Here is a 27435-nt window from a genome sequence, read left to right on the forward strand (position 1 = left end):
CACCTGTGTTATTTGTTGTCATGTTTTTTTTTTTCTGTTGTTCTCTGGCAAAATCATTTATACATTTCCTTTAATAAGAATAATTATATGACCATCACAGGTAGAGATTGGTCGATCTCACAGAGAATGTAATCACATTAAACAGCTTGCTGTCAGATTATTAAAATGCATGCGTGTATCGTATGTGACAGGAAAATGTCATTACAGAGGATTTAAGTGTATCCATTTCAGACAAAACAGTTTGCAATAGGATTTGCATTAGAATAGGAGGAAAATACCACAAATTAAGATGATTTATTGTACTTAAATAAGAATAAGAATGAGTCTACTATGGATCAGAGTAGAAGTTCATTCATTCATTCATTCATTTTCCTTCGACTTAGTCCCTTTATTCATCAGGGGTCACCACAGCAGAATAAACTGCCAACTAGCATATGTTTTACACAGCGGATGCCCTTCCAGCTGCCATCCAGTACTGGGAAACGTCCATACACACTCATTCACACTCATACACTATGGCCACCTACAGAGCATGTCTTTAGACTGTGGAGGGAAACCGGAGCACCTTGAGGAAACCCACACCAACACGAGGAGAACAGACTATACGCAGAAATGCCAACTGACCCAAGGACTCAAATCAGCGACCTTATTAGTGAGGGGCAACAGTGCTAACCACTGAGCCACCGTGTTGCCCCCAGAGTAGAAGGGCTTCAGTTAAAATATTGCACCAGAGAGAATTAAACACGAGCCATACGTTTCTTGCTGCAATCCTGTTCTTTGGTTTTTGATGATTTATTGCACTTGGCAACTGACAAATGAAATACTTGTAGTTAGAAATGTCAAGTTTGATGTTTTGACGTCACTACTGGAGAATAAACTGATTAATTAATATAGTCTTGTAAACTCAATTTACGTGCATTGCCAGGATATTGGTTTTGCATGTAAACCATGACATTTCAGTAAGCTCATGTATATTTTGTGAGTTATCAGCATATTGGAGTGCTTGTAAACGTGCTCACTCTCTCTGTGAGACATCACACACGCAGCAGGCTCATAGGACAGTGGACCAAATGTGTGAAAAAATATAATCCCCATCATCCTGTTAGGTCCTGCCTGTGTGTGCGTGGGGTTGTGTTGTGCGTGTGTTTGTGTTAATATCACCTTATGAGTTCTGACAGGAAAAAACACACACTATCGTTCGCATCTTTCCTCACACTCTCGCCACCCTGCTGACAAAAGAAGGTCTCTGTGACATTGAGTGCTCAAGAAGGATCACTTGTGCTAGCTTTTGTGTGTTTATATATGAGTATGTGTTCTTTTACAGGTTGGCTTTGTGCTGCTAATAGAGTCCTAAAGTGCTCAAATGTTTTACAAATTAGCATTTCCAAGCCACGGGTTCCTTTGGGAGTTTTAATGTGGTTTAATAATAGAAGTGGTAGATTTAAGAGCTCTGTGGTTAATGTTGGAGACATTTTCATGATTTTACTCTAGCATAGTGTTTCTCAACTGGTGGGTTGTGAACCAAAGGTGGATTTCAAGATTGTTTTGAGTGGTTCGTGGAGTGTTTTTGTGTGTTAAAAGACATGTGTGAGATTTCTGTGAGACCCTGGTCAATTAAAGGGGTGGTTAACTGTCTATTTTCAAAAGCTTGTTTGTGTCTTTTGTGCGCACTGTAATGTGCTCAAGCTTGGTTTTTAAAAGCTCTCATAGCTTTTCTCACATTTTAACGTTAATCTACACTGCTACATCTACAATTTCAGTACTCCTGAAAACTCCTGTTTGACAGTTATACTGTCAATTATTAAGTTATAAAACAATAAACTAAGTAACTGTTACTAGTTGGGAAATTTTGTTTGCTGGCATCACATTCAATATTTTAATCATAAGCAGTTTCTTTAAGTTCCATTAACAATTCATGATGGCATGGTATACCATGTTTCATTATCCAAAAATGTCACTTTACTTTCACTTGTGTTTATTTGTAATCGGTTTTTAGCTCATACTTCAAATTCAGTGTATTAACATCTAGTTTGAGACTGCTGTTTAAAATATAATTGTTTCGTAATTTAGTATCCACAGAATCCCTGCCCTAGCCAGTTAAACTCCACGTAAACTGGAAGTTGCTGAGACATTTTTCAATATATGGATCCAATCATCCCATATTGAGTAGTGGTCAGGGCTTTCTTTTTGACATCAATTTAATGGTAAGAGGGATGTGGTTAAGAATATTGTGGGTGAAGTTGTCAAACTGACATCTTCAGAGAAGAACTGCATCTCCATAAGTAGAAGCAAAGGGTCCGACTTTGACTTTGAAGATTAACAAAGCAAACTCTTTTTTTCAGTGGATTCATTTGCACAGATTAATTGTTCATCAAAGGAATAACAATGTGCGCTACCAAAATAAAAATTATACATTTTGATTTCACATGAACTTGGGCCACTCTTCTTGTGTGTACAACCCCAAATCAGAAAAATTTGGGACAGTATGGAAAGTGCAAATAAAATTGATTCCCATTCATCTTGCAAACAAGTCTGAAAGTGGCAAAATAATATGGGGTCTTCATTGTCGCATTTTGCGCTTCAAAATGCACCACACATTCTCTATTGGAGACAGGTCGGGACTGGAGACAGGTCAGTCAAGTACCTGTATCCTCCTCCTCTGCAGCCAGGACTTTGTAATGTGTGTAGAATGTGCTTTTGCGTTGTCTTGTTGAAATACTGTATGCATGGGTGTCCCTGGAAAAGAAGGCAGCATATTGTGCTCCAAAATCTGTATGTACTATTCAACATTGATGGTGCCATTGCAGATTTTTTTATTTTTTATTTTTAAGTAAAACAGAACAAACAACATTGTTTTAGAATATACTCAGTGCAAGTTACCTTTGCCAAGGGCACTGACTCCTTACCATGACAGACCCTAGCTTTTGGACTTAAAAAAAGAATAGAATAGAATAGAATAGAATGCCTTTCATTCTCACTGTACACGTATACAATGTACATTTATATACATTTTGTGCGATGAGATTAAATAAGTGATTTTGCTGGTGACAGTCTGGATGATCCTTTTCTGCTTCGGTCCAGAGATCAAGGCGTTCATTTCTCAAAAACAAAAAAAATGCCTGAAAAACTGATTCATCTGTATTTATCTGATTCACACAGTATACCTTTCCACTGTGTGATGATCTAGCCCAGATACCTTCAAGCCCAGAGAAATTGACGGTGCTTCTGGACGCTGTTAACATAGGGATTCCTTTTAGCACAGTACATTTTTAATTGGCATTTGTGGATGTAACTGCATATTGTGGTACTTGAAGGTTTGCCAAAGTAATTCTGAGTCCATGTGGTGATATCGCTTATAGATAAATGATGATTCCCGATGCAGTGCTGCCTGAGGGATCAGAGATCATGGTTGTTCAGGCTTGCGCCCTTGTCCTTTATGCACTGAAATTCCTAAATATTTCTTGAATCTTTTAATTATGTTATGCACTGTTGAAGGTGAAATATCCAAATGTCTTCTTTTCTTTCTTTGAGGATCATTGTTTTTAAATATTTCAATTTTTTTTTCAAGTATATGTTGGTAAATTGGCGATCCTCTGTTTATCTTTGCTCCTAAAGGTCTAGATATTTCTTGGATGCTGCTTTTGTACCAAGTCATAATTACAATCACCCGTTGACATCACCTGTTTCAAATCACATCATTATTTAACCAATTTAAGTGATTACTTGCCCTAAATTGCTCCAGTCTAAACTTTTTTTGGAATGTGTTGTGAATATCTGAATGACAGCAAAGGATTTATATTTACAAATTTAATTAAGTTGACTAGACAAAACATGAAATATTTTGTGTTCATATTATCTGCAATCAAATACAAGTCAAAGTAAAATTGGAAATTTGGGGTTGTACACACACACGCACGCACGCACGCACGCACACACACACACACAAACACACAGACATACACATTTCAAATCTCCAGAGGAAACCCTGAGCAAAAAAGCTGTCTAGCTTAGCTTACATGTTTATACAATGACTGAACAAATCAGTTATTTCCTAATGCTATCTTACAAATTAATCTTGTGTTTTTAATCTTTCTGTTAATTTTTTTCTGTTTCACATCCAGGTAAAGGTGACCTGATTGGTGCAAACATGTCGGTGGGTGATCGCGTCATAAAGACGAATGCTGACGTGAAGGCGCTGACCTACTGCGACCTGCAGTGCATTAATCTGAGGGGTCTGTATGAGGTGCTGGATCTGTATCCTGAATACTCTCACCGGTTTGTGCAGGATATCACGCATGACCTCACCTACAACCTGAGAGAGGGCCAAGAGAGCCATGTAAGACATGAAATGAACACTATAATTGATGCTATAAATTATTCTTTTGTTAATTAATTATTTGGTTGTGTCTGGATAATCATATAACAGTTTAAACCTATAGATAGATAGATAGATAGATAGATAGATAGATAGATAGATAGATAGATAGATAGATAGATAGATAGATAGATAGATAGATAGATAGATAGATAGATAGATAGATAGATAGATAGATAGATAGATAGATAGATAGACAGATAGACAGACAGACAGACATGCGTACGGACGGACGGGCGGACAGACAGACAGACAGAGAGATAGATGGACTAACGGACAGATGGACAGGCAGATAGTTAGATAGTTAAATGGATGGATGGATGGATGGATGGATGGATCAGACAGACAGACAGACAGACAGACAGACAGACAGACAGATAGATAGATAGATAGATAGATAGATAGATAGATAGATAGATAGATAGATAGATAGATAGATAGATAGATAGATAGATAGATAGATAGATAGATAGATAGATAGATAGATAGATAGATAGATAGATAGATAGATACTTCATACTACTGTATATATGAAGAAAAGTATTTGTTTCTTCTAAAAAAGAACTTAGCCCAAACTTTTGAAGGGTACACTAGAGTACAGAGTTGTATTTTGCACCATACATACCTGTATATCTCCCTTTCCAGGTCATATCCAGGATGTCCAGTAAGTCCATGGACACACAGGTGCGTCTTCTCCCCAGCTGTCAATCATTCCACACTTATCCACTAACAGTGCTGTGTTGACTATAATAGCTCGGGGCTCATTTCCCTAACAATGATCTACCTCCCGCCTCATTTGCCTAATGAGGGAAGCTAAGAACACTACAGCTCTGAAACAGCAGGGAGAGAGAACCAAAAAAATTGATGATGATGATGATGGTGATGGTGATGATCATCTTCCCCATTCCCTGTCCTTCCATGCCTGAAGCAGTAATCAGGGAGGGAGCGGCGCATGTTTGGGGGCGAGGGAGGGGTAAAAGGAGGAGGGGGCAGTTATTGAAGTGCCGGATGACTGACTGCTTTGGGAAACTGACGCTCTTTCAATTACAGTGTGAGGGAGCCTCAATTATTCAACAGGGAAAATGACCAAATTAGTCTAGGAAAAGTGTAATTAATCAGATATATTTAGAACAAGAGCCGGAGAGCGAGATTAAAAAGAGAGATTGATGGGGAATACCCCTCACGTTTATTTTGTCGCTGTTTTCCCTCTTGACTTTTCCGCCACCTTTCAGTGGACTGACATTTAAAATGTCCTATAAATGGAGATTGTTATTTCCTGCCGTCCTCGTCGCCGTGGCAGTCTCACTGTGTAATTGGCAATGCGCGTGAGAAGCGTGAAGTGTAAAGCACAGCAAAACCCATTACTGTGACTATTACTGAACAGAAACAATCGAGCCTTTAGGGTTGGTTTTGTGACATAATCACTTTCACTCAGATGACTACGGGTCAAAGATCATTATATTATCAAAGCTGCCTGCCCAGTTGTTTTAAATGCGTTAAGGTCAAGGCTTTCAGGGGTCATTGAAAGCAAGGTCAGAGTTCAAGTGGTAAGACTATTACTAATACATGAGTTTTACCTAAGGACACTCACTTTGATGTGTTTCTGCTGTTTCATAGCTTATTCTAATTGGTCCTCGAGGGGGAAATGCAGGTTGTTTTTTAGAGTGCTTGCACTTACATGTGTGTGTGCGTGCGTCTGACTTACTAAGCAGTGTGTTGCACTTAAGCTGCATTAGTTATGTCTTTTATTTGTTTTTATTCCTTTTCATTTGCTTTGGAGTTCATTCTTAGTTCTTTTATTTGCTTTTTATAATTCATCAGATATAAAAACCTGCAGAATCGTGCACGTATATCTTAAAGAGATGAAAAAATGTACTCACTATTTACTCCCCCTCAAGTGGTTCCTTACATTTATGAGTTTTCTTTTTTCTCTTGATATTTTAAAAAATGTAACCACAAAGTATTCATAGCGCTTCACTTTTTCCACATTTTTTTATGTTACAGCCTTATTCCAAAATGGATTAAATTAATTTTTTCTCTCAAAATTCTACACACAATACCCCATAATGAAAATGTGAAAATGTGTGTTAAAAATAAAAAACCTGAAACATCACATGTACATAAGTATTCACAGCCTTTGCAGTGAAGCTCTAAATTGAACTCAGGTACATTCTGTTTCCTCTGATCATTCTTCAGATGTTTCAGCAGCTTAATTGGAGTTAACCTGTGGTAAATTCAGTTGGTTGGACATGATTTAAAAAGGCAATACACCTGTCTATATGAGGTCCCAGGGTTGACAGTGCATGTCAAAGCACAAACCAAGCATGAAGACAAAGGAATTGTTTGTAGACCTCCAAGACAGGATTGTCTCGAGGCACAAGGCTGGGGAAGGTTACACAAAATATTCTGCTGCTCTGAAAGTTCCAATGAGCATCATCCGTACGTGGAAGATGTTTGGAACCACTAGGACTCTACCTAGAGCTGGCCGGCCATCTAAGCTGAGTGACCAGGGAAGAAGGGCTTTAGTCAGGGAGGTGATCAATAACCTGATGGTCACTCTGTCTAAGCTCCAGCGTTTTTCTGTGGAGAGAGGAGAACCTTACAGAAGGACAACCATCTGTGCAGCAATCCACCAATCAGGCCTGTATGGTAGAGTGGCCAGACGTAAGCCACTCCCCACCTGGAATTTGCCAAAAGACACCTGAAAAACTCTGAGACCATAAGAAACAAATCTCTCTGATCTGATTAGACTAAAATGGAACTCTTTGCAGTGAATGCATGGTGGTGGCAACATCATGCTGTGGGGATGTTTTTCAGCAGCAGGAACTGGAAGACCAGTCAGGATAGAAGGAAAGATAAATGCAGCAATGTACAGAGACATCCTGAATGAAAACCTGCTTCAGAGTGCTCTTGACCTGGGGCAGCGGTTCATCTTCCAGCAGGACAACGATCCAAAGCACACCACCAAAATATGAATGAGTGGCTTCACAACAACTCGGTGATTGTCCTTCAGTGGCCCAGCCAGAACCCAGACCTAAATCTTATTGAACATCTCTGGAGAGATCTGAAAATGGCTGCACATCGTCGCTTCTAATCAAACTTATAGAGCTTGACAGATACTGCAATGAGGAATGGGCAAAAATTCTCAAAGACATGTGTGCCAAGCTTGTGGCATCATATTCAAAAAAACTTGAGGCTGTAATTGCTACCAAAGGGGCATCAACAAAGTATTGAGCAAAGGCTGTGAATACTTATGTACATGTGGTTTTTCAGGGTTTTTTATTTGTAATAAGTTTGTAACAATTTCAAAAAAATCTTTTTTCACATTGTCATTATGGGGTATTGTGTGTACAATTTTGAGATAATACATGAATTTAATCAATTTTGGAATAAGGCTGTAACAAAACAAAACAAAAAATGGAAAAAGTGAAGTGCTATGAATACTTTCCAGATGCCCTGTACATAGTAGGAAAAACAAAACAAATGCTATGGAATTCAATGTTTACAGGTTTCCAAAATAACTTCTTATTGTGGAAAAAAGTAACTCTAAAGGGTTTGTGACAAGTAAAGTCTGAGTACTGTATATCCCTTTAAAATATGACTGTTATCTCTCTATTTTTTTAACCATTTGGGTTTTTACTGTAATTGACCCTTCAAAGCTGTTTCTTACAGCTTATGCTATAGCTGTGGTGCTCCTACTGTCAGTTTGGGCTCTTTCTGGAGAATTTTTTTTTTAATTAGGAGCAAAAAGGGTTGTAATTCGCATTCAAATTATATGGATGTAAAAGTGACTGAATTTGATTAAATAAGTTATTGCATACAGATTACAGGCCAAAACGGAATTTTCTCATCACCTCAAGACACATTTACAGCTATCCGGATTGAAAGCAGCAATTTATTTAACACATTTATTACTTGAATTACATATTCTGGGTACCTGCTGTCTGTGTTGCTTAGCCCACACTGGCACATTTTCACAAATTTTCAGGTTCAGGTTTGCCGAGGTTAATTTACGAACTGCACTACAGCCTTGCTGTCTTTTTTTTCTCAGACAAAATGGCAAATTACAATAGAAAACACATAATGTGTTGGCACTTAAGCTTATTCATTGGTCTTCATAAAATGCAAGTTTATTATTTAAATCATTGGTCAGTTCACCTGCCAATCAAACTTTCTCCAAAGGCTTAATTAATTTATTATTGGCTGGTGTACAGTATTTAATATTAATACAAATGGCTCAAGTTATTGTGACTATATGAAATCGAGGACACAAGGGGCCCTATCATACACCCGACGCAATTCGGCATAAGATGTGTTTGGCGTGATTTGTTACTATTTTCAGATTAGTGCAACAGTAATTGTCTTGTTTGCGCCACGTTGTTTAAATAGCAAATCAATTTGTGCCACTTTGTGGACTCATTGGCTTGGTGGTCTATAAAGGAGATGCGTTAAGGTGCATTGTTGGCATGTTGCTATGTTGAGGAACTAAAATAGATCGTGCCAATGACCAACTGAAAGTTAGTCTTAAGTCCAGCACAGAGCGCGTTAGTTATGTGTCTGTGTGGGTCCAAATGTGTACACATTGCATAACACACAGAGGATGTACAGCAATACACAAATATCTTTACATGAGAAAAATATTAAAGGTTTAAAATGTTACAAAAATGATTATTTTCTACTAAAACCACCACCTCCATGCCTTCGTCACCTGGGGTGCTTTTTTCAGTTTATTTATGACAATTTGCATTTCTATAATGTTGTTGTTGTTATTACTATTAATATTATTATTAGTAGTAGTAGTAGTAGTAGTAATAGTAGTATTTATTATATGCATATTTATATTTGCTTTATTTAAAAACTTTAGATTTGTCCACCTGTCGGGTTTTGGATTTTGTTATTCTTGTTCATTTATTTTTTGCTGGAAATTAGAACTGAATTTAAAAATGGCTTAAAACAAATCTTGGCACTTAACGAGCTAAATGAAATATGTAGGCTATAATGGATGTCTTCAGTGGAGTGAGTTTCCACCGTTTCCTTACTCCATGAAAGTAAAGAGGTAAAGTAAAGAGTAAAAGTAAAGTAAAGAGGCGAAATGGAGGAGGCTCTTTCTTTATCCTCACATTGCAGATAATCTGCTTAACTGTTTTCTCGCTAGTAAAATGTTCAGTTTCCACTTACAAAGTCTACCATGTAAATAGCTAATGTGCCATGGTGTGACTGACTCTTAAAGGGAAAGTGAGAAGAGACTCTGATTGGTTTAATGCACGTTACACTCAAACACACCAATAACTCATTACGAGAATAAGCACAACCCTGTTAGACCATGCGCCAGGGTGCAAACGGTATTTTTCTGTTTTTAAAATATGCCCTTAATGCTTTTGCGCCATGCACTTTAGGGCTCTAGTTTAACAAATTTTGTTTAAGTGCAAAGATTTGTTTCAAAACTATTTCTAAATTCAGTTGTAATTTCCAGCAAAGGAATAAATGAACAGTAATAACGAAGTGTGTTCAAAAAACTGAGTTATATCCAAACACATGTCCTATTCTTATATGGTGATGCATACTCTCCAAAACCTGACAGGGGGACAAATCTAAACTTGTTTTATAAAAGCAAATATAAATATGCATATAATAAATAATACTGCTAATAATAATAACATTATACAAAAGCAAATTGTCACGAACAAACTGAAAAAGCCACCCGAGAAGAAGGTATGGAGGCAGTAGTTTTTATATTTATGTAGAAAATAATAATTTTTGTAATATTTTAATCCTTTGATTCGTTTTCATTTGTAAAGATAGTTGTGTATTGCTGTACATCCTGTGTGTATTAAGCAATGTGTACACGTTTAAGGCTCTGCGCTGGATTTTAGACCAGCTTTCAGCTTTCTAGTCAGTTGCGCAGTCTATTTTAGTTCCTCAAAATAGCAACGTGCCAACAATGTGCCTTAACACACCTCCTTTCTAGACCAGAACACCAATGAGTCCACAATTGATTTACTATTCAAACAACGTGGCACAAAACAGGAAAATTAGGGTTGCGTTGGTCTGAAAATAGAAACAAATTGCGGCAAACATATCTTGCGTCTTATTGCGCCTAGTGTATGATAGAGCCCTTAGACTTTGCACCTAGATCATTAAAATAGAACTCAAGTACAGTTTTAATTGACCTTATTAGAATTCAATAGTAAATTAAAGACAAACAATGTGTCTTTAGAGGCAAAGCAGGACCAACAGCTTTAATATCAATCTGACACAAGACTGACAACACCAGGAGCATAATTAGGAAAGCAAACTAGGAGAGTGATGAAGGAAAGCAGATAAATAGAGCAAATAAAAGCAGCAATCAGACTAACAAAAGAGAATGGAGAACATTAGAGCTCTCGATGACTGTGTGTGCAAAAACATGAGAGTGTGAAAGTGTTACCAGAGAAAAAAACAAGCTGTTGGATGAACACAAGTAAATGAGAAAGCTTGTGGCTGCATATAAACACTGGGTGTTACATTGAACACAACAACACAAGATTTGTAGACAAAACATGCGTGAGTGAGACAAAACATTCTGTGCCCTGGTATTGAACCAAAACTAGACACAAGTGCCAAGATCTATAAAGCATGCTCTTGGCACAGAAAACGTATCATGTGTTGAGCTTGCTGGAAACTGCTCACTCACAGCAAATACATTCACAAACTCACAGAATTTATGTTACAGATGTTTGACTGACTAAAGAATGTGCGTATTTGGCATGCTGTCTGGAGAGAGGGCTCTGAGCTCAGAAAGATACCTCAACATGTGTTATTCCCTTATCAGGAGAGAGGGATAGGGGTATTAATAGCTGGCAGTTAGCTCTCTGCAACTCTCACATGGTCGCCCACTGAAGCTAAGCAGGGCTGCCAGTCAGTACCTGGATGGGAGACCACATGGGAAAGCTTGGTTGCTGCCAGAAGTGGTGTTAGTGGGGCCAGCAGGGGGCACTCAACCTGTGGTCTGTGTGGGTCCTAATGCCCCAGTATATTGATGGGGACTCTGTACTCCTCAGTTAGCATCTTTCGGAAGAGATTCTGTGGTCATTAAAAATCCCAGGATGTCCTTATAAAAAGTGTAAGGGTTTAACCCCAGGATCCTGGCCAAATTTGCCCACTGGCCTCTGTCCATCATGGCCTCCTAACCATCCCTGTATCATTATTGGTTTCATCACTCTGTCTCCTCTCCAGCAATCAGCTGGTGTGTGGTGTGCGGTCTGGCACAATATGGCTGCCATCAGGCTGAATTAGCCTTTTCAAAGCATCTGCTCATGCTTCTCACAAAATTTGTGTATAAAACATAAGAGTCCCACACAATAAGAATTAACTAGAAATAAACAGGAATAAACCAGTCCAAAATGACCAAAAATGAAAATTATTATATTATTTTACTGTATTTGCAATAATATTCAAGACAATAACTTATGTTCCATACAAACTGTCATGTATTCTCTCTTTATATATATATATATATATATATATATATATATATATATATATATATATATATATATATATATATATATATATATATATATATATACTAGGAATTTAGATTTTTTTATATTTAGATACAATATTATCGGCATATTATAGTATTTTATGATTGATCATAAAGTTTGGATATATTAAAATACTAAAATATTTATAACCTTTACTGTCTAGCCCAAAATAATTCATGCCCCAGGGATCTGATTTATTTCAGGCATGACTATATGTATTTAAAAAAAACTTGTCTTGTCATGTTCCTGACCTGACAGTCTCGTCTGTCCCTGTATTGTTTCCCTGTTTGTCCTGTGCTTGTTTACATGGCTTTGCCTTAATTTGTGTTGGCCACATGCTCCTCTTGTCTTTCCTCCTTGTTTTCAGTTACCCCGCCCTCTTATTTAGACCTTTTTCCTGATTGTTTTCACCTCTCCTTTGTGTGCTTTGTTCTATATGCTGCATTTTGCTGTGTTTTCTCATTTCTTTGCTGGTTCATTCCATGTGAGCTTGGCTTTGCTTATCTTGTATCCTAGCCTTGTATCCATACATAGTGTTTTGTTTTGCCTGTTCTTCTAGCTCTCTTGTTTATGTATTTATTATTTGTTTGTAGCTACTACTTTCGTTTGTTTGTTGCTGGTGTACTTTCTTACTTGATTTTGTTCTGTTGCTTTTATCCTAATAAAAAATTTTGTTCCATTGTTTTGTCAATCCCGGTCTTGTGTTAATAGTTGATTGTTAGGTGTCTTTTTGATTGTTTAATTTCTCTCTTTAAGACTTTAAAAGCTTACACCCAGTGCAATAAGGCGTTTGCCTGTTTGGCACGATTTGTTGCTATTTTCAGACCAGCGCAAGCCTATGTTTCACGTTTTGCACCACGTTGTTTAAATAGCAAATCCATTTGCACCACTTTGTGGACTCATGGGCGTGCTGGTCTAAAATAGAAGATAGTTAAGATGCATTGTTGGCACGTTGCTATTTTGAAGAACTGAAATAGATGACACTATTAACCATCTAAAAGCTGGTCAAAAGTCCACTGCAGAGTGCATTAGTTATGCATTTATGTGGGTTCAAACACTTACACATTGCTTAGTACACACAGGATGTACAGCAATACACAAATATCTTTACATATGAAAAAAATTTAAGGATTAAAATGTTACAAAAATTATCATTTTCTACATAAATATAAAAACCACTGCCTACTAGTATTTATTATATGCATATTTATATTTGTTGTAATAAAAACAAGTTTAGATTTGTCCACTTGTCTGGATTTTGGAGATGTATGCGTAATTTTTTGGAGCATATGAATAGAACATGTGTTTGCAAAATACTCAGTTTTCATTTGTTTGTTTGCTGGAAGGTAAAACTAAATATAGAAATAGATTTGAAACAAATCTTTGCGTTTAACAAGCGAAATTAAATATGTAGGCTAATGGATGTCTTCAGTGGAGTGCGTACAAATCGTTTCCTTATCAACAAAATTAAAGGTGTAAAGACTAAAAGGAAAGTGAAAGTAAAGAGGCAGAATGGAGCAGGCTCGTTCTTTTTCCTTGTGCTGCAGATGGTCTGCTTAACTGTTTTCTCACTAGTGAAGCATTCAGTTTTTCAACTTACAAAGTCCGCCATGTAAATAGCAAATGCACCATGGTGTGACACAACTGACACTTAAAGGGAATGGGAGATGAGACTCTGATTGGTTTAATGCACATTATGCTCAAAACACAAACATAATTCATTAAGCGAACAATCACAACCATGTAAGACAATGCGCTGTGGTGCAGAGCGTATATTTTATCCTTAAAATACTTTTCCGCCGTGCACTTAAAATAGAGTTAATAAAATAGTTATAAATAGAGCCCAAGGAGTCTTTATTTCATTTTTTTCTAGTCAGTCTAGTTTCCTTTCTACTAGGATTTATATTTCATTTCAATTTTCAATTTTCTTTTAGATTTGGTTAGTTTTATTATTTTATTGTACAATTATTGCTGCTTGTTTGCTGTCCAGTCTTGTGGCTTATACTTTTCCAGTCCTATCCTGTGTCCTGACTTCTCTGGCCTGCCAGTCTGGAGTTTATATGGCTTGCTCTCAGTATCTAGCTCTTGTTTTGACCACTGTTACTCTTACTCCTGGCTAACTGATTATTCTTGTGCCATCTTGTCCCTACCACTGGCTTCCCTGTGTTATTGTCCCTACTGTTTGGACCTTGTCATCCCCTTGTCTGACTACTAGTGCTTAATTCGTCACCTTAGAGTTATTCTATCTGCTTTCTAAATGATTTTGAGATATTGAGCTTCAAAGTTTTTGCATTCCATACATCAAGCAATATGTCTGTAACAGATCTCTTTCATACATTAACATGACAGAGACCCTAAATGTACTCTAAATGTAAATTCAACAGTTCACACTTAGATATTGCTTGATGCTATTATCAGGTTTGGCATGCTGTCCCGGGAGAGAACCCTGAGCTCGGAGATAATTGAGCCCTGGGCTCCCGCCTGGTCAATAGAGCATTATAAGGGAGTACGAGATCAGGTGGTTCTCGAGAGCTCCCCGGGGTAAAGGAGGAAAGGGGGAGAAGGGGTGGATGGGGGGTTTTTTGGAAATGAAGATAAGGGAGTGATTTTTGCTAGGCTACTTATAGTGAGTGTGGATTAATCTGATTGGCTAGCTAATGATTATAGATGAGAGACCAGCTGCAGTTAATCATATCACGTGCTCCTCTGGAAATTAGTTTGCGAAACTTCACTTATCAAACTTCTCTTAAATTTGTAAATTGGGGTAAAACAAGCAGAGCAAATGCAGAAAGAACTTTCTAGTTCTAAAAGGTCATTTTCTGCTTGGAATTATAAGGTTCTGCCTGGCAGATTATTAATTGAACCATGATTTTTCAACAAATACAATCAGTGTGCTTATTAATAAAAAAAAATTGCACTGTAACAATATGTTGATGTTTGAGAAAGTTTTTTTTTTTTTTTTTTGCTGTAAATAACATATGTTTAATCTTTTAGGATGACTATTTTTTTTGTTCAAATAAAGCATACACGACTGTGTAGTTGCAGATGTTAACTTTATGTAATTAATATGGTCATACTGTATTTATTTAATTATATGCTTTATATGAATTATTGAATTATATTAATTGAATTATATGCCCCATGAATTTTTCAACAATGTAAAATGTAACATTTCATCTCGATGTCAAAAAACGCTTCTAAATCATCACATTTACATGCACACATCTTTTCAGTTTCAGGTTTCTTCTCAATTCTGAGAAGAAACAATTTTGTATTTCTTTCTGGTCTTTCCTGCTGTCAACGGAGCAATGCGGCGGAATGACAAAGAAAGCTGAACCTGATTGGTCCTCGTACATGCATTCGAACTGCTGATTAGCTCACAGAGAAAACCTTGTAGAGCCAAGCTGTAGTTCAACTTTGTAGATAAAAATGTCTTAAAATGTAAACAACTCATGAAAAACATCACATAATGTAAATAAGTTGTCATTTAATATGAATATGTGAATAACTCAATTTTGACAAAAATGTCAGATAGAACCTTATAACCTTTGTTTTGTTCATTGCTGCAATTGGGTCCACTTTCTTGCAACCACCCATGACATTTTTTTATTATAAATTACTGTGGCATTTGTATATCTTTGTTTAAAATACATATTTAATAAATCTGCATCATTGAAATGTTTTAATTGCCATTTTATGTAACATTGTGATAATATAGAATTATGGGTTATGCTAGTTTAACTTTAAATAGTCCATTATCTAGGCTTGGCTTAATTTTTTTTCTCTATATTAAATGTCTGCAAAAAACAATTTCCTTAACTTGGTTATATATTTACTGTTTCCGTGATTACATAAATGTGGAATCAATCTTAAATGATCTAAAAGTCTCACATAAAGTCTCCTAAATGACTGCTTGAGAACAAACTCACATTAACAAAATGTACTTACATTTAATTGTTAAAAACAAAAGCCATTCTTTTCATGTGCATTCAAGGTTATTTATCCAACATTAATCTGATCTCACACAAACCTCAGCGAAATCTCTTCTGTCCAATCACAGATAGAGGGGAGGGGAAACGGAGATGCGATCCAGTGCTATCCACCAATAGCTGAGCATCACAATGAGGAAGATGAGGATGATGACGACGATGAAGATGATCAGATACAGTACCTCAGCGGTGGAAGCAAACAGAAAACGCACATGCAGAAAAATGATCACCAAACCAACAAAAAGCTCCACATTCAGCACACCACTGTCACAAAACCTGACCTCGGAAATCTCAGCCCAAGGTGTTGCACTTGCCCACACATGCATGCATTTCAAAAAACATTTAAAGGAGTTATGGGATTTTAATAGGCATTTGCTCACTGGTGCTTGAAGGATTTTGGACAAATGGTTAAGTGGATTTCTGCTTGTGTTTGTTCAGGGTCGTGGACGGCACGGAGGACAGTGATGGCACAGAAAATTCCCACACGTTCATATTTTCCTCTGCTCATCAGCACAACGTCAGCGGTGCGACCAACACCACTGCCACTACAGCAGGTGTGTGAGTGAGTGAGTGTGTGTATGTGGCAGAGTGTGAGTTTCTGAGGCGACTTTAGTCTGTAGGCCCAAATTTTATGGCTGACACACAATAAAAGATAACATCATTTTCAATATTTATTATTAGCAGTGTAATGGTACACAAAACCTATAACACATCTTGGATTTTAAGTCACAGTTCAGTTCAGTTTCATTACACCTTCTGAAATGTAAACTGATAGTTTTTTATTTTTTATTATTAAAGGTGCAGTAGGTGATTGTTTTCAGAAACTGTTTTGTTATGCTGGTGAAAAGTCTCTTCGCATCCTGATAGCAAGCATTAAATTAAGTGGTCCAATGTGTATTTTAATATTTTTTTGGAAGGTGTAGGACCAAGAAAAGTTCATCTAATCAAAACGTTTGGTTCGAACGTTATGATAGACTGTACTACCTGCCTGTAATAATATGTAATTGCATAAATCTGTTTGTGCAGAAAGAATTACATGATTGATGCATTCACAAATGTGGTTCAGACAGAGAATGGCAGGCAAACACCATATTTTTGAGAATGACAGTTGGCTTTGCTTGAGCAATTGATTAAAGCAGGCATGTCCAAGCTCGGTCCTGGAGGGCCCGTGTCCTGCTAAGTTTAGTTCCAACCCCAATCAGACACACCTGGGCTAGCTAATCAAGCACTTACTAGGCTTTCGAGAAACATCCGTGCAGGTGTGTTGAGGCAAGTTGGAGCTAAAATCTGCGGGACACCGGCCCTCCAGGACCGAGTTTGGACACCCCTGGATTAAAGTGTGTTTGCAGAGCGTGGTTAAAGATGACTGAAGAGACAGGCTTAAAGAAAGAGTTGTGCTTGTTCCATTTCCATTTTTTAATGCAAACGATCAGATTTGTGCACATTCCAATTAATTTAGAATACCCTAAACGTGCACATGCACATCAAATGAATTAAGTAAAATTTTTAATAAAAAATTGGAAAGTGACAATACATCTGAATTGTCTAAAATATTATTAAAGAACGAGACCAGATTATTGCGTCAGCACATGCACATGTCATGCCTCACACCTCTTACACTGGTCTTGTTGTTCTTCCCAATATCTTCTTTTTTTGGTAAAGCTACGACCAAAAGGAGGAAAAGTATTTATATATTCACATTTATTTTAACCTGTTCAAGTCAACCAACTTGACATTAGGATTTTAAATCATGAAAGTTTTTTTTGTACAAATCTTGATACACATGAGGAAAATCTGTTAAATGAGACAATTTGTATTGAATATTAGCAAAATTATTCTATTGTTACACCACCAGAGGGGTATTGCACAAAAGTGGAAAAAGTGGACCAGGGTCCTCCTGGTCCTCCTGACCTCCTGTCCTTTGCACCATGTTGATAGCTACGATAAGTGCACATTCAGGGCATTTGTTAACAGATTACGAGATTTATCACAGAATCAATGATGCAAGAATGGATATGAGCCAATAAAACCCGATTTGAGCCAATCAGGTAACGTGTTGAAAAACGCCTCTCTCGCCCACGAATCTGGGAACTTCCTTTACTTTCATTCAGAGAATTAACAGAAACATATGAGGACCCGTAAATTAAATCGTTCACTTTGTCTTAAATGTGACCAGTGGACATTCATGCAACTAATGAAATTAGTAATTTAAAAAAATACATTTTAAATTTTGAAGGTTATATCATTTACCCAATATTGCAGATCTATTTTTTCTGTGCAGTTTATTTTATCCAGTTTTTTTAATCTTCATCTATATGATCATTTATATATTGCTTTCATTTATAATTTTTCATCCTAATCGAGTCTATTTAACCTATAATATGAAGTTTCATCATCCAAAAAATGAATATATTAATAACATTAAATGTTGACAATTTCTAGTTTGTAATTTTTATTTTTTGTAATATCTCGTTTAAATTTAAATGCATTAGTTTTCTATACCTAAAGATGTTAGGTTAGGTTGTCTATAGTCACTGAGAAATAGATACAAATATTCATATTTCTGTACTCAGTTTTGCTGAGCACTATGTGTATTTTTGTATCTTTTTCTGTAATCATTCATCTACTTTTTTTTATCTCTTATCTATATCTCCCAATATTTAAATCTGAAATGGATATGTATATATATATATTAACATATATAAAATGATGGCTAATTAAATTAAACATACTTATTTTTAATTCTAATAGTTGGAAAATATATGTAAATAGCCAAGAGCATGGAGTAACTGTAAAACACATTCATTTCTAGTAGCATTGACAATGACACCCAACATATAGATCACTAGGGTTAATCTTATCCTGGTTATTAGCCTGATCTGAAGCAGGCTGCAATGAATAAATCTCCATAGTAACATAATAAATAGTAACAATAAATTCAGCCAGGATTGCCTGGAAATTCCAGCTTAATCCCTTATCTTTCTTTTGTGCAATACCCCTCAGGATAGCATGTAATCAGTGAAGTGTTTGTACAACAAAATACAAATGGTATAAAACCGATAAGAATTAAATGACCCTTGAAAATTTACACAAATAGAGCTTAAGTAATAATAGAGACATACTGTATAAGGTTTCAACATTTAAATCGGCCACAGAGAGAAGCTGCATGTGTTAATTTTGATTATATACACTGAGAGAAACTGAAAGTAAAACTAAACCGTATATAGTTGAAGTCAGAATTATTCATTATTTCATTTATTTTCTCTTTTTAAAATATTTTCCAAATGATGTTTACCAGAGCAAGGAAATTTTCACAGTATGTCTGGTAATATTTTTTCTTCTGGAGAAAGTCTTATTTGTTTTATTTTGGCTAGAGTAAAAGCAGTTTTAAATTTTTTATAAACAATTTTAGGTCAAAATTATTAGCCCCTTAAAGCTATATTTTTTCGATAGTCTACAGAACAAACCATCATAATACAATAACTTGCCTAATTACCCTAACCTGCCAAGTTAGCCTAATGTACCTAGTTAAACATTTACATGTCATTTTAAGCTGTATAGAAGTGTCTTGAAAAATATCTAGTAAAATATTATTTACTGTCATCATGGCAAAAATAAAATAAATCAGTTATTAGAAATGAGTTATTAGAACTATTATGTTTAGAAATGTGTTGAAAAAAAACTGTTCTCCGTTAAACAGAAATTGGGGGAAAAAATAAACAGGGGGACTAATAATTCTGACTTCAACTGTATTTAGTGCAGTATCTTAAATGGCAGGTAGAGGCAAAACCACAAGTGGCTATATGCGACTACACAATGATAGCAATTCAAAAACATAGTTTTGGGGGCAGAATCTGGTTTGAAAATCTTGTGCACACTGGAGACACTGGGGTGTTTATCATTCATGCTTATCGCCAGCATTTTTAAAAGCATTTTTCAAAGTGATTTTTCACTGAGCCAAGGGAATGTGCAAAATCACTCCCTTACATTAGATCAGGGGTGCCCAAACTTTTTCTTATGAAGGGCCAAAAATTTGATTGAGGCTAGTGGGTCGAAGGTAAATGTAGTTGCCATGGGTAATTTCCTAATTTATTTCATAACATTTAAAAAAAAATAGAAAACTTTGCTTTATATTAACTAGTACAACATTTTTTTTTTTTACATTTTATAATGAACCTATTACAGTAAAAACAAAGACAATCTCATTTAGAACAGAATGACCTTACACTAGTTTTTGCCTTGATTTGCTTACGGATGTCTTCTGCCTACTCCTTTATCCATCGAGACTTTATTTATTTTTTTAAAGTCAGATTCATTCATAATATTTAATTGAAACATGCTTCTTTGTAGCTCAGCAATAAAACAAACAAACAAAAAAAGGTTACGTCAAATTAGATATGACAATCTGTTTTAAAAGCATTCGCCATAACCCTCTCCATCATTCTCACCCTCTTGTCAGAGGGGATGGTGGGCCAAATCAAAGGTTACAAGGGGCCAACTTTGGCCCGCGAGCCGTACATTGGGTTACTTTTCATTAGATGATGTTTAATGAAAAACTAAAATGTGAAAAAGTGGTTTGCACAGCTTTACACTTCTGTTGCGCAGAAGTCAACCTCATGCTTTTTCTTGTGTATTTATCACATAAGGTTTTCCACCTCTGGTTAACCTCCTCCACTACTGCACAAACACTTGGTCAAAAGTTTGTGGGGTAGAAAATTAAGTGGAATTCACATTCAAATCAATCCTATTTGATCTGTAATACTGTAACTTCAAAAGCTCAAGGCATGCGAACAAAAGGGCCAATCTCATTGGTCGGACAGTTTTTTGGTCAGAGTGTCCTAAAAACAATGATCCTGATATGTGTTTTAAATGACACTTTTATGCCTGCTATTTTTCAATGTGCACACTCACATTTGCGACCTTTGTTTAGTCACGAAGTAATAATCACGCATGAGCCTTAAGGCACATTTCAGGACTGTTCCTGGTAATGTTTTCAGGTCCTCATACTGGGATCATGTTTTCGTTCACAGAAAAGGCACTCTAGCAATTTTATGTCAATTTTCCGGCATCAACACTTTTCTCTCTTTCCTTTTTCACACAGTGTATATTATGAGAAAATGAAAGTGTTTTTTTTACTTTAGATAATGTGAACCTTTTGTAGGAGACCTTCAAAACTAAATTAGGAGCCTTCATATTAGCATAATTGGGGCACTTTAAAACAATATATCATCCAAATTTCAGATCTGTTTGATTTTTCTGTGAAACACAAATGTCAAAACTGTTCCTTCTGTCCTAAATGTCATTCTCATTCATGAATATTCATTAGTTCTTGCATGTCTTCCAACTGAGCCTGTAAAATGAAGGACCACTACTGCATTTCGTGATCATTCTTTGAGACGGTTGTCTAGAACTTTGCTCTTTTACGTAGACAAAGCTGTTATTTGCTTTCAGTAGACTGTCCTTTATCCTAGCCTGAGATTTCAAACAAAGTCACTTTTATTTCTGTGGTGTTTTATAAAATGTCAATTGTGTCAAAGATGCTTTACCTGTTAGAACAGGAAAAGCGATAACAATACTTCAGTTTGTGGGACATATCCAGAATATCAGCCAGGTAGTAGCTAGTGCAGTTCAATTCAGTTTGTTTTAATAGGAGTGTCATCTAGCTTGTATTCAGAACCTGTAATGTTTTCTCCTTTAGCTTGATTCATTCAAGCAAACTGTATGTGAACACAGCAATTATTCCAAAGATTACTCAAACAAGGGGGTCTCAGCCTGTTTAAAATAACTAAGAAAAGCAATCTGCTGCAATGGGCCAATTTACTCCGGCGTTACCACAGAATAATTACTGGGTGAAAAATAGATGAATCATGGGATAACCAAAGTGAAATGACTAACTGAAAATTGGTCAAAACAACCAGTCCAAAATGCAAAAAATTAAAAATATGACTTTATTCTTTCTCAAAGTAAATGTAAATATATATTATAATGACAGCTGCATAAAAGCCAAATGCATGGCTTGAGGTATATATTTAATTGTGTTTTGTATTCCCTTGGAATTGAACTCCATGGTTTGGGGTGTCTAGCACATTCTCCACTGTTTGAGCTGCAGGATTACTGTTAAATCCTTTTTGGACTTTGCCACATTGAACGATGGCTTGTTTTAATAAGAAGATTCCAGCTTAGACATTCTGCAAAATCATTACATTTCTGTTTCTTAGAAGAAAGAAAATCACACCAGTTTTTGATAGACATGAATGGTGAGTTTTCATTTTTGTGGTGAACTCTTCCTTGAAGTCTTTGTAATGGGTTTTCCCTGGATGTTGTATCAGTGTGAGGCAGTTGGACATAATTGTTTTTTGTTCTCTGTGCAGAATTAGCGGCTAAATCGGAGGACACCAGAGGACAGCTACGCCATCTTAACCAAGAGGTAAATTATTTTCTGCTCGTTCCTTGCCAGTCATGTAATGTCATTGTTTTTGTGGTGTAATTAAAGGGTAGATCTTCACTCACAGTACAGTTTATATGGAATATCTTCCCATGGACTGGAGATTGTATAGGTGATAACCCTGAGCTCAATACAAGTACTGACAGATCGAAACCAGTGCAGCTCAGGTGAACTCCTGGTGCCAGGTAAGCACTAGCCATATGGCAGGCTGCTGCGAGAGAGGAAAAGGGGGATGTTATTCAAAGACTAGAGGACATAAAACTCATTAGAAGAGGAAAGTGGGGCTGGCCCCATGATGATGGAAGAGGACTTTCCAACATCCCAGATTTCCACAGTGCCCTTGAACCCTCACCACATGTAGTTTCCAAGGCATTGCACACATACATGATTCAACGTAATTCATTAGCACGTTGTAAATTACAGTACTACTTGGCACCAGAGATATTGTTTGAATTGGAAGGCTGAGACCAAATATTTGGTATGAAAGCTGTGGGATGTACACAGGAGAATGTTGGAATGTCATTATCATACTTGTAATGTCTGCTTTGGAAATGACATGGATATTATGTCAGATTGCTTGTTAGTACTGCTTGTTAGCTTATTTGTTTGCTCACAAACACTAAGCAGCAAAGCATTGATGCTTTGACTCATGTGAGATTATCATGTAAATTTGTACATTTACATTTTTTCATATAGCAGGCACTTTAATCGAAAGCAGCTTACAAATGAGGATAATAGAAACACTTCATATGACCAGAGTGCAGCATTATATAGATGCCATGAAAGTCTAAGTTTAGTGCATTGAACGAGTCCATGTAATGGAATTATTTTTAGGAAGGAGTCTGGTGCATAGGAAGTCAAGCCCATATTCACCTGTGTCAAGCACACACAATAAAAAATCCATATTATTCCAGACAAATTGAGTGTTTATAAGAAAGTGTCTGGAGCATATGTAGAGGAAGGAGTGTGGCTCCTACACTAAACACTAAAGGTACACCAAAGATTAATACATAGAAGTTTGGTACTGCTTACAGGTGTTTACTGCTCCACTTTAAGTACTAGCCTTAATTTACAAATAGGTGGATTTCAGAAATAATTTAAGACAAACAGCATCTTTGTCACAACAAGTTGTTTGTGGAGGTTTTAAGAAAAGATTATTTGTTCTCATTCAAATGTACACTCAAGCAAATTCACTTGCCATACTGCTTGATGTTGAATACAGGATGAGTTATGTGGTCCTAAACAATGTGGGTTTGGTGAACACAAGTATAAAAAGTAATCCATGTCAATGGTTGAATATACTCCTGGATCTTAAAAAGTAACCTTTTTTTTCTGCCAGTGTTGTTGTTGAGATACATGGCATCATGGATTCTGTTACGTTCCAAAAGTTTGAATCAAACCTGGCTACATCTTTTTTGAAATCCTTAAATGGGAAATAGCCGGAACTTCTATGAGGACATAAATCCACAAACCTTAAAGTTAACACAAAAAAGGGTCTTGAGTCGAAGAGTAAGGTTCTACCATGGCCAACCTTGTCTCCTGACCTGAACAGAAGTGGAAAGTGCATCTACATGGACCAGACTGTTTAAAAGTCCCATGAAATTAAAATGAAGTTTTTTAGATGTTAGTTTCAGTCTGTTAGTTTTAAGGACATGTACAAGTGTACAATGACAAAGTTTATATTAGAAAATATAAAACTGATATAAACATCCAAAGCTTGCAGTTTGTCACTTCTACATAAAAAGATCAACAACTTTTATTAAATTAGTTTCTCATCAACTTTTGACTAATCAGACCCTCTCTAGTATTTGACATGCCCTGTCCCTTTTAAGAAGCTTCTCCTTTGCTTTTCATTTGATGCTTTTGAGCTCAACCATTCTCATTAGCAAAGCTGTGATAAAAACAAATAGCTATTGGCTGTTTTTTTTTACAAAGGGGATGAGCTTCTCTATACCCTGCCCTGTCTTCATGCTTCAGTTGAGATTGCATCAAATTTCAAGTATAAAAATGCACATTTCAAAGCATTTCACAGGACCTTTAAAGAATCTTGAAACAGTCTGTTTGGTCTCTGATCTCTTTTCAGGTTTTCTCTAAGCTAATCAGGCATGATAAGAGCTGTTTTGTTAAATTGTAGCAATAATTGTGCCCAGTAAAATAAAATAAAAATCCATTTATTCATAATGAGATTTCTGCAGAGTAACAAACAATTCTAAAGAACTGAATCTTTTTTTTAAATGACTTTATTTCTTGCGTCATTTGAGGACTTTGTCAGTCCCCTCATCATTCACAGGCCCTGCTATTCACTCACCTCATGGTTATCATTTATAATAATGAATTGTTTAATATTAATTGAGAATCAGCATTAACATTAACTGAACATTAATGTTTAATAAAACTCCAGCTGAACTCGAAAATCGTTCCGTCATTCTGGCTCAGAGGCTTTGATGTACAGTTGAAGAATTATTAGCCCCCTGTATGTTTCCCCAATTTCTGTTGGGGAAAGGGAAAGAAGAATTTTTTTCAACACATTTTTAAACATAATAGGTTTAATACCTGATTTCTAATAACTGATTTTTTTTTATCTTTGCCACGACGTCAGTACATAATATTTACTAGATATATTTCAAGATACAAGTATTCAGCTTGAAGTGCAATTTAAAGGTTTAACTAGACTTATTAGGTTAACTGGGTAAGTCATTGTATAACAGTGCTTTTATGTAGACAATCAAAAAAATATTGCTTCAGAGGGCTAATATTAATGACTTAAATTTTTTTTTCTAGCCGAAATAAAACTAATAAGACTTTTTTCAGAAGAAAAAATATAATCGGAAATACTATGAAAATTATAGGATGATATTAATATTTGAAAATATTTAAAAAAAGAAGAAAAAAAAATTCACAGGCAGGCTGATAATTGTGACTTCAACTGTATATTCCAGTGTAATATATCCCGAATAAACCTTTTAACTAACACTTCAATTCTTACCGGATAACTTAGTCCCGATCGGACACCAACAGAAAACAGTAGTTCCGCCGAATCCTCCAGTGGGTATAAATCCATGTGACAACCCACAGTCCTGATTGTCAGCCCGTAGCTTTTGACATGAGGCTTGTGACAGCTAATGTCGTGAGCGGGACGCCCTGCTGCTGAGCCTCTTCCTCATTTTCCCCTCTCTATCTCTGTCTCTTGTATCTCACTATATATTTTTGACAGCCGGTGTCTCAGCAGGATTTTGTTGTAATCCATGCTTGATTCGGGAGGATGAGGGCTCTCTTCCTGTTGGTTCTTCCTGTTAGAAGCTGTTGTCTTGTACCTCCCTGTCTCTGATGGCATTTATGGATCATTACCCAATTACACTCATTATTGAGTATTATCACTTGTTGGCATGAATCTGAGGGCAGCAGCCAAATCGGTGTCCGTGCAAATCTGAATCATCTGTGCTGTGTTCTGGACCATCATGAACATTATAACTCTGAGATAATTATAAGGGGATGGGGAAAGATAAACAGAAAGAGTCACCTTATTGCATCTTAATTGAATTTAGTGAGCTGTGGTTATTTCTTGATTACTGATGCACAGCTTGTTGGTATGACATAATTATGAGAACATCTATATTAGCATCCATACTAGTGATGTTAATTTAATTCAATTCAAGTTTAAAGATTTATCGCTTTTCACAATAATTATTGTTCAAAAGAAGCTTTACAAAAGGTGCATATTATATTGCACTAAATTCAGAAAATTAAGTTTATTAGTTACCGTAACTTTATCAGTCACTAATAACTTTAACTAATAAACAAGGAACTAATAGCTTTTAACAGTTATTATATATAAACACACTTAACCTGCAATTATACACTCAAAAAAAAATCGTTCAAACTACTTATTTAAAATGAGCTGAAACAACACAATTCTTGAAATTTCAATGGCACAACTTAATTTTTTAATGTTCAATCCACATAAATTTGTTAAAAATAGTAAGTTAACTTAATCAATTTGTGTTGGGACAACATGAAGTTACCTTATTAGTTTTTACAAATTTAAGTGTATTGACCATAAAACAATAAAGTTGTGCCAATAAAATTTTAAGAATTGTGTTGTTTCAGCTAATTTTAAATAAGTAGTTTGAACAAGCAACAGATTAATAACAAATAAATATTTTTTTGAGTGTAAAGTATATACACGGAAAAAAATTATTCAAAGATTATTCCTTGAATTTACAAGGAATAAATCAAAGTTTATTATTAATCAAGGTTAAAACAAGATTGTGAACAATTTATTTGGGGTTGAATTTAAACAAACTAATTAAGTTGAACATTACTAAATTTATTTAGTTTGTTTAAATTTAATATATAAATTGTTTGCAACAATTTTGCAGACATTTTTTTTCAGTGTAGGTGATGTGTGTGCATGTTAATACATCAATTAGAGTTTTTTTTGTAACAATTACACATTGCAGTTGTTATCTGTTTTTTTTTTTAAATGATTGGATGTCAATGTTTTGTTGTTCTTCAGTTGGAAAAAAAATTATAGTTCCAAACAAGATTCCAATTGTGTCATTCCACTTTATAGACACATTTTTGTTGTGGTCTGAAACTTTAGAAACTTTATTGTCATAATAGTTATTGTTCTTTGTGTGAAAGAGTCTTAGTGCATACATGGAGCTATTTCTAGAAAAAAGTAATTTGAGAACTCATTTCACTCAGAATGGCTTTATTAATGCACATTTGATAGATTAATTATTAGGATAAAATAATAGAATAAAGTAAAAAAAAATATTTGTAAAAACATACTTTATTTTCAGCATTTATTCGCAGTAAATCTAAACATTGTAAACAATGTTTCCATTTACTGCAAAATTAAGATAGGAAGTGTCAATATTTAATTTTTAAAAATATTTTTAAGTAGCCATGTTGTCATTTAGAGCTTGGTTATAATAGCAAAAATGTGCCATGTATTCAGAAATGTTGGAATTCATTTTTAGACAACACATTAACATTGTTTTAACCACAGAAAAGTTCATTTTAATTTTAATTAAGAGTTTTCAAGTGGGGCTGCAAGATGGCGCAGTGGATAGTACGTTAGCCTCACAGCAATAA

The 27435-nt window shown here is 35.7% G+C and overlaps 1 protein-coding gene across 1 annotated transcript in view; it reads left to right on the plus strand.

Annotated features, from left to right (window-relative positions):
- The window catches only part of kcnh8 (potassium voltage-gated channel, subfamily H (eag-related), member 8), a 162944-nt gene that overhangs the window by 130754 nt on the left and 4755 nt on the right, over nt 1-27435 (plus strand). The window contains exons 11-15 of the mRNA XM_056480266.1: nt 4122-4336; nt 5021-5059; nt 15962-16191; nt 16329-16444; nt 22262-22317. Of these exons, the coding sequence (XP_056336241.1) occupies nt 4122-4336; nt 5021-5059; nt 15962-16191; nt 16329-16444; nt 22262-22317 (656 nt within the window). The remainder of the gene's footprint in view (nt 1-4121; nt 4337-5020; nt 5060-15961; nt 16192-16328; nt 16445-22261; nt 22318-27435) is intronic.

This window comes from Danio aesculapii, chromosome 19, assembly GCF_903798145.1.
Source record: "Danio aesculapii chromosome 19, fDanAes4.1, whole genome shotgun sequence".
Taxonomy (NCBI): Eukaryota; Metazoa; Chordata; class Actinopteri; order Cypriniformes; family Danionidae; genus Danio; species Danio aesculapii.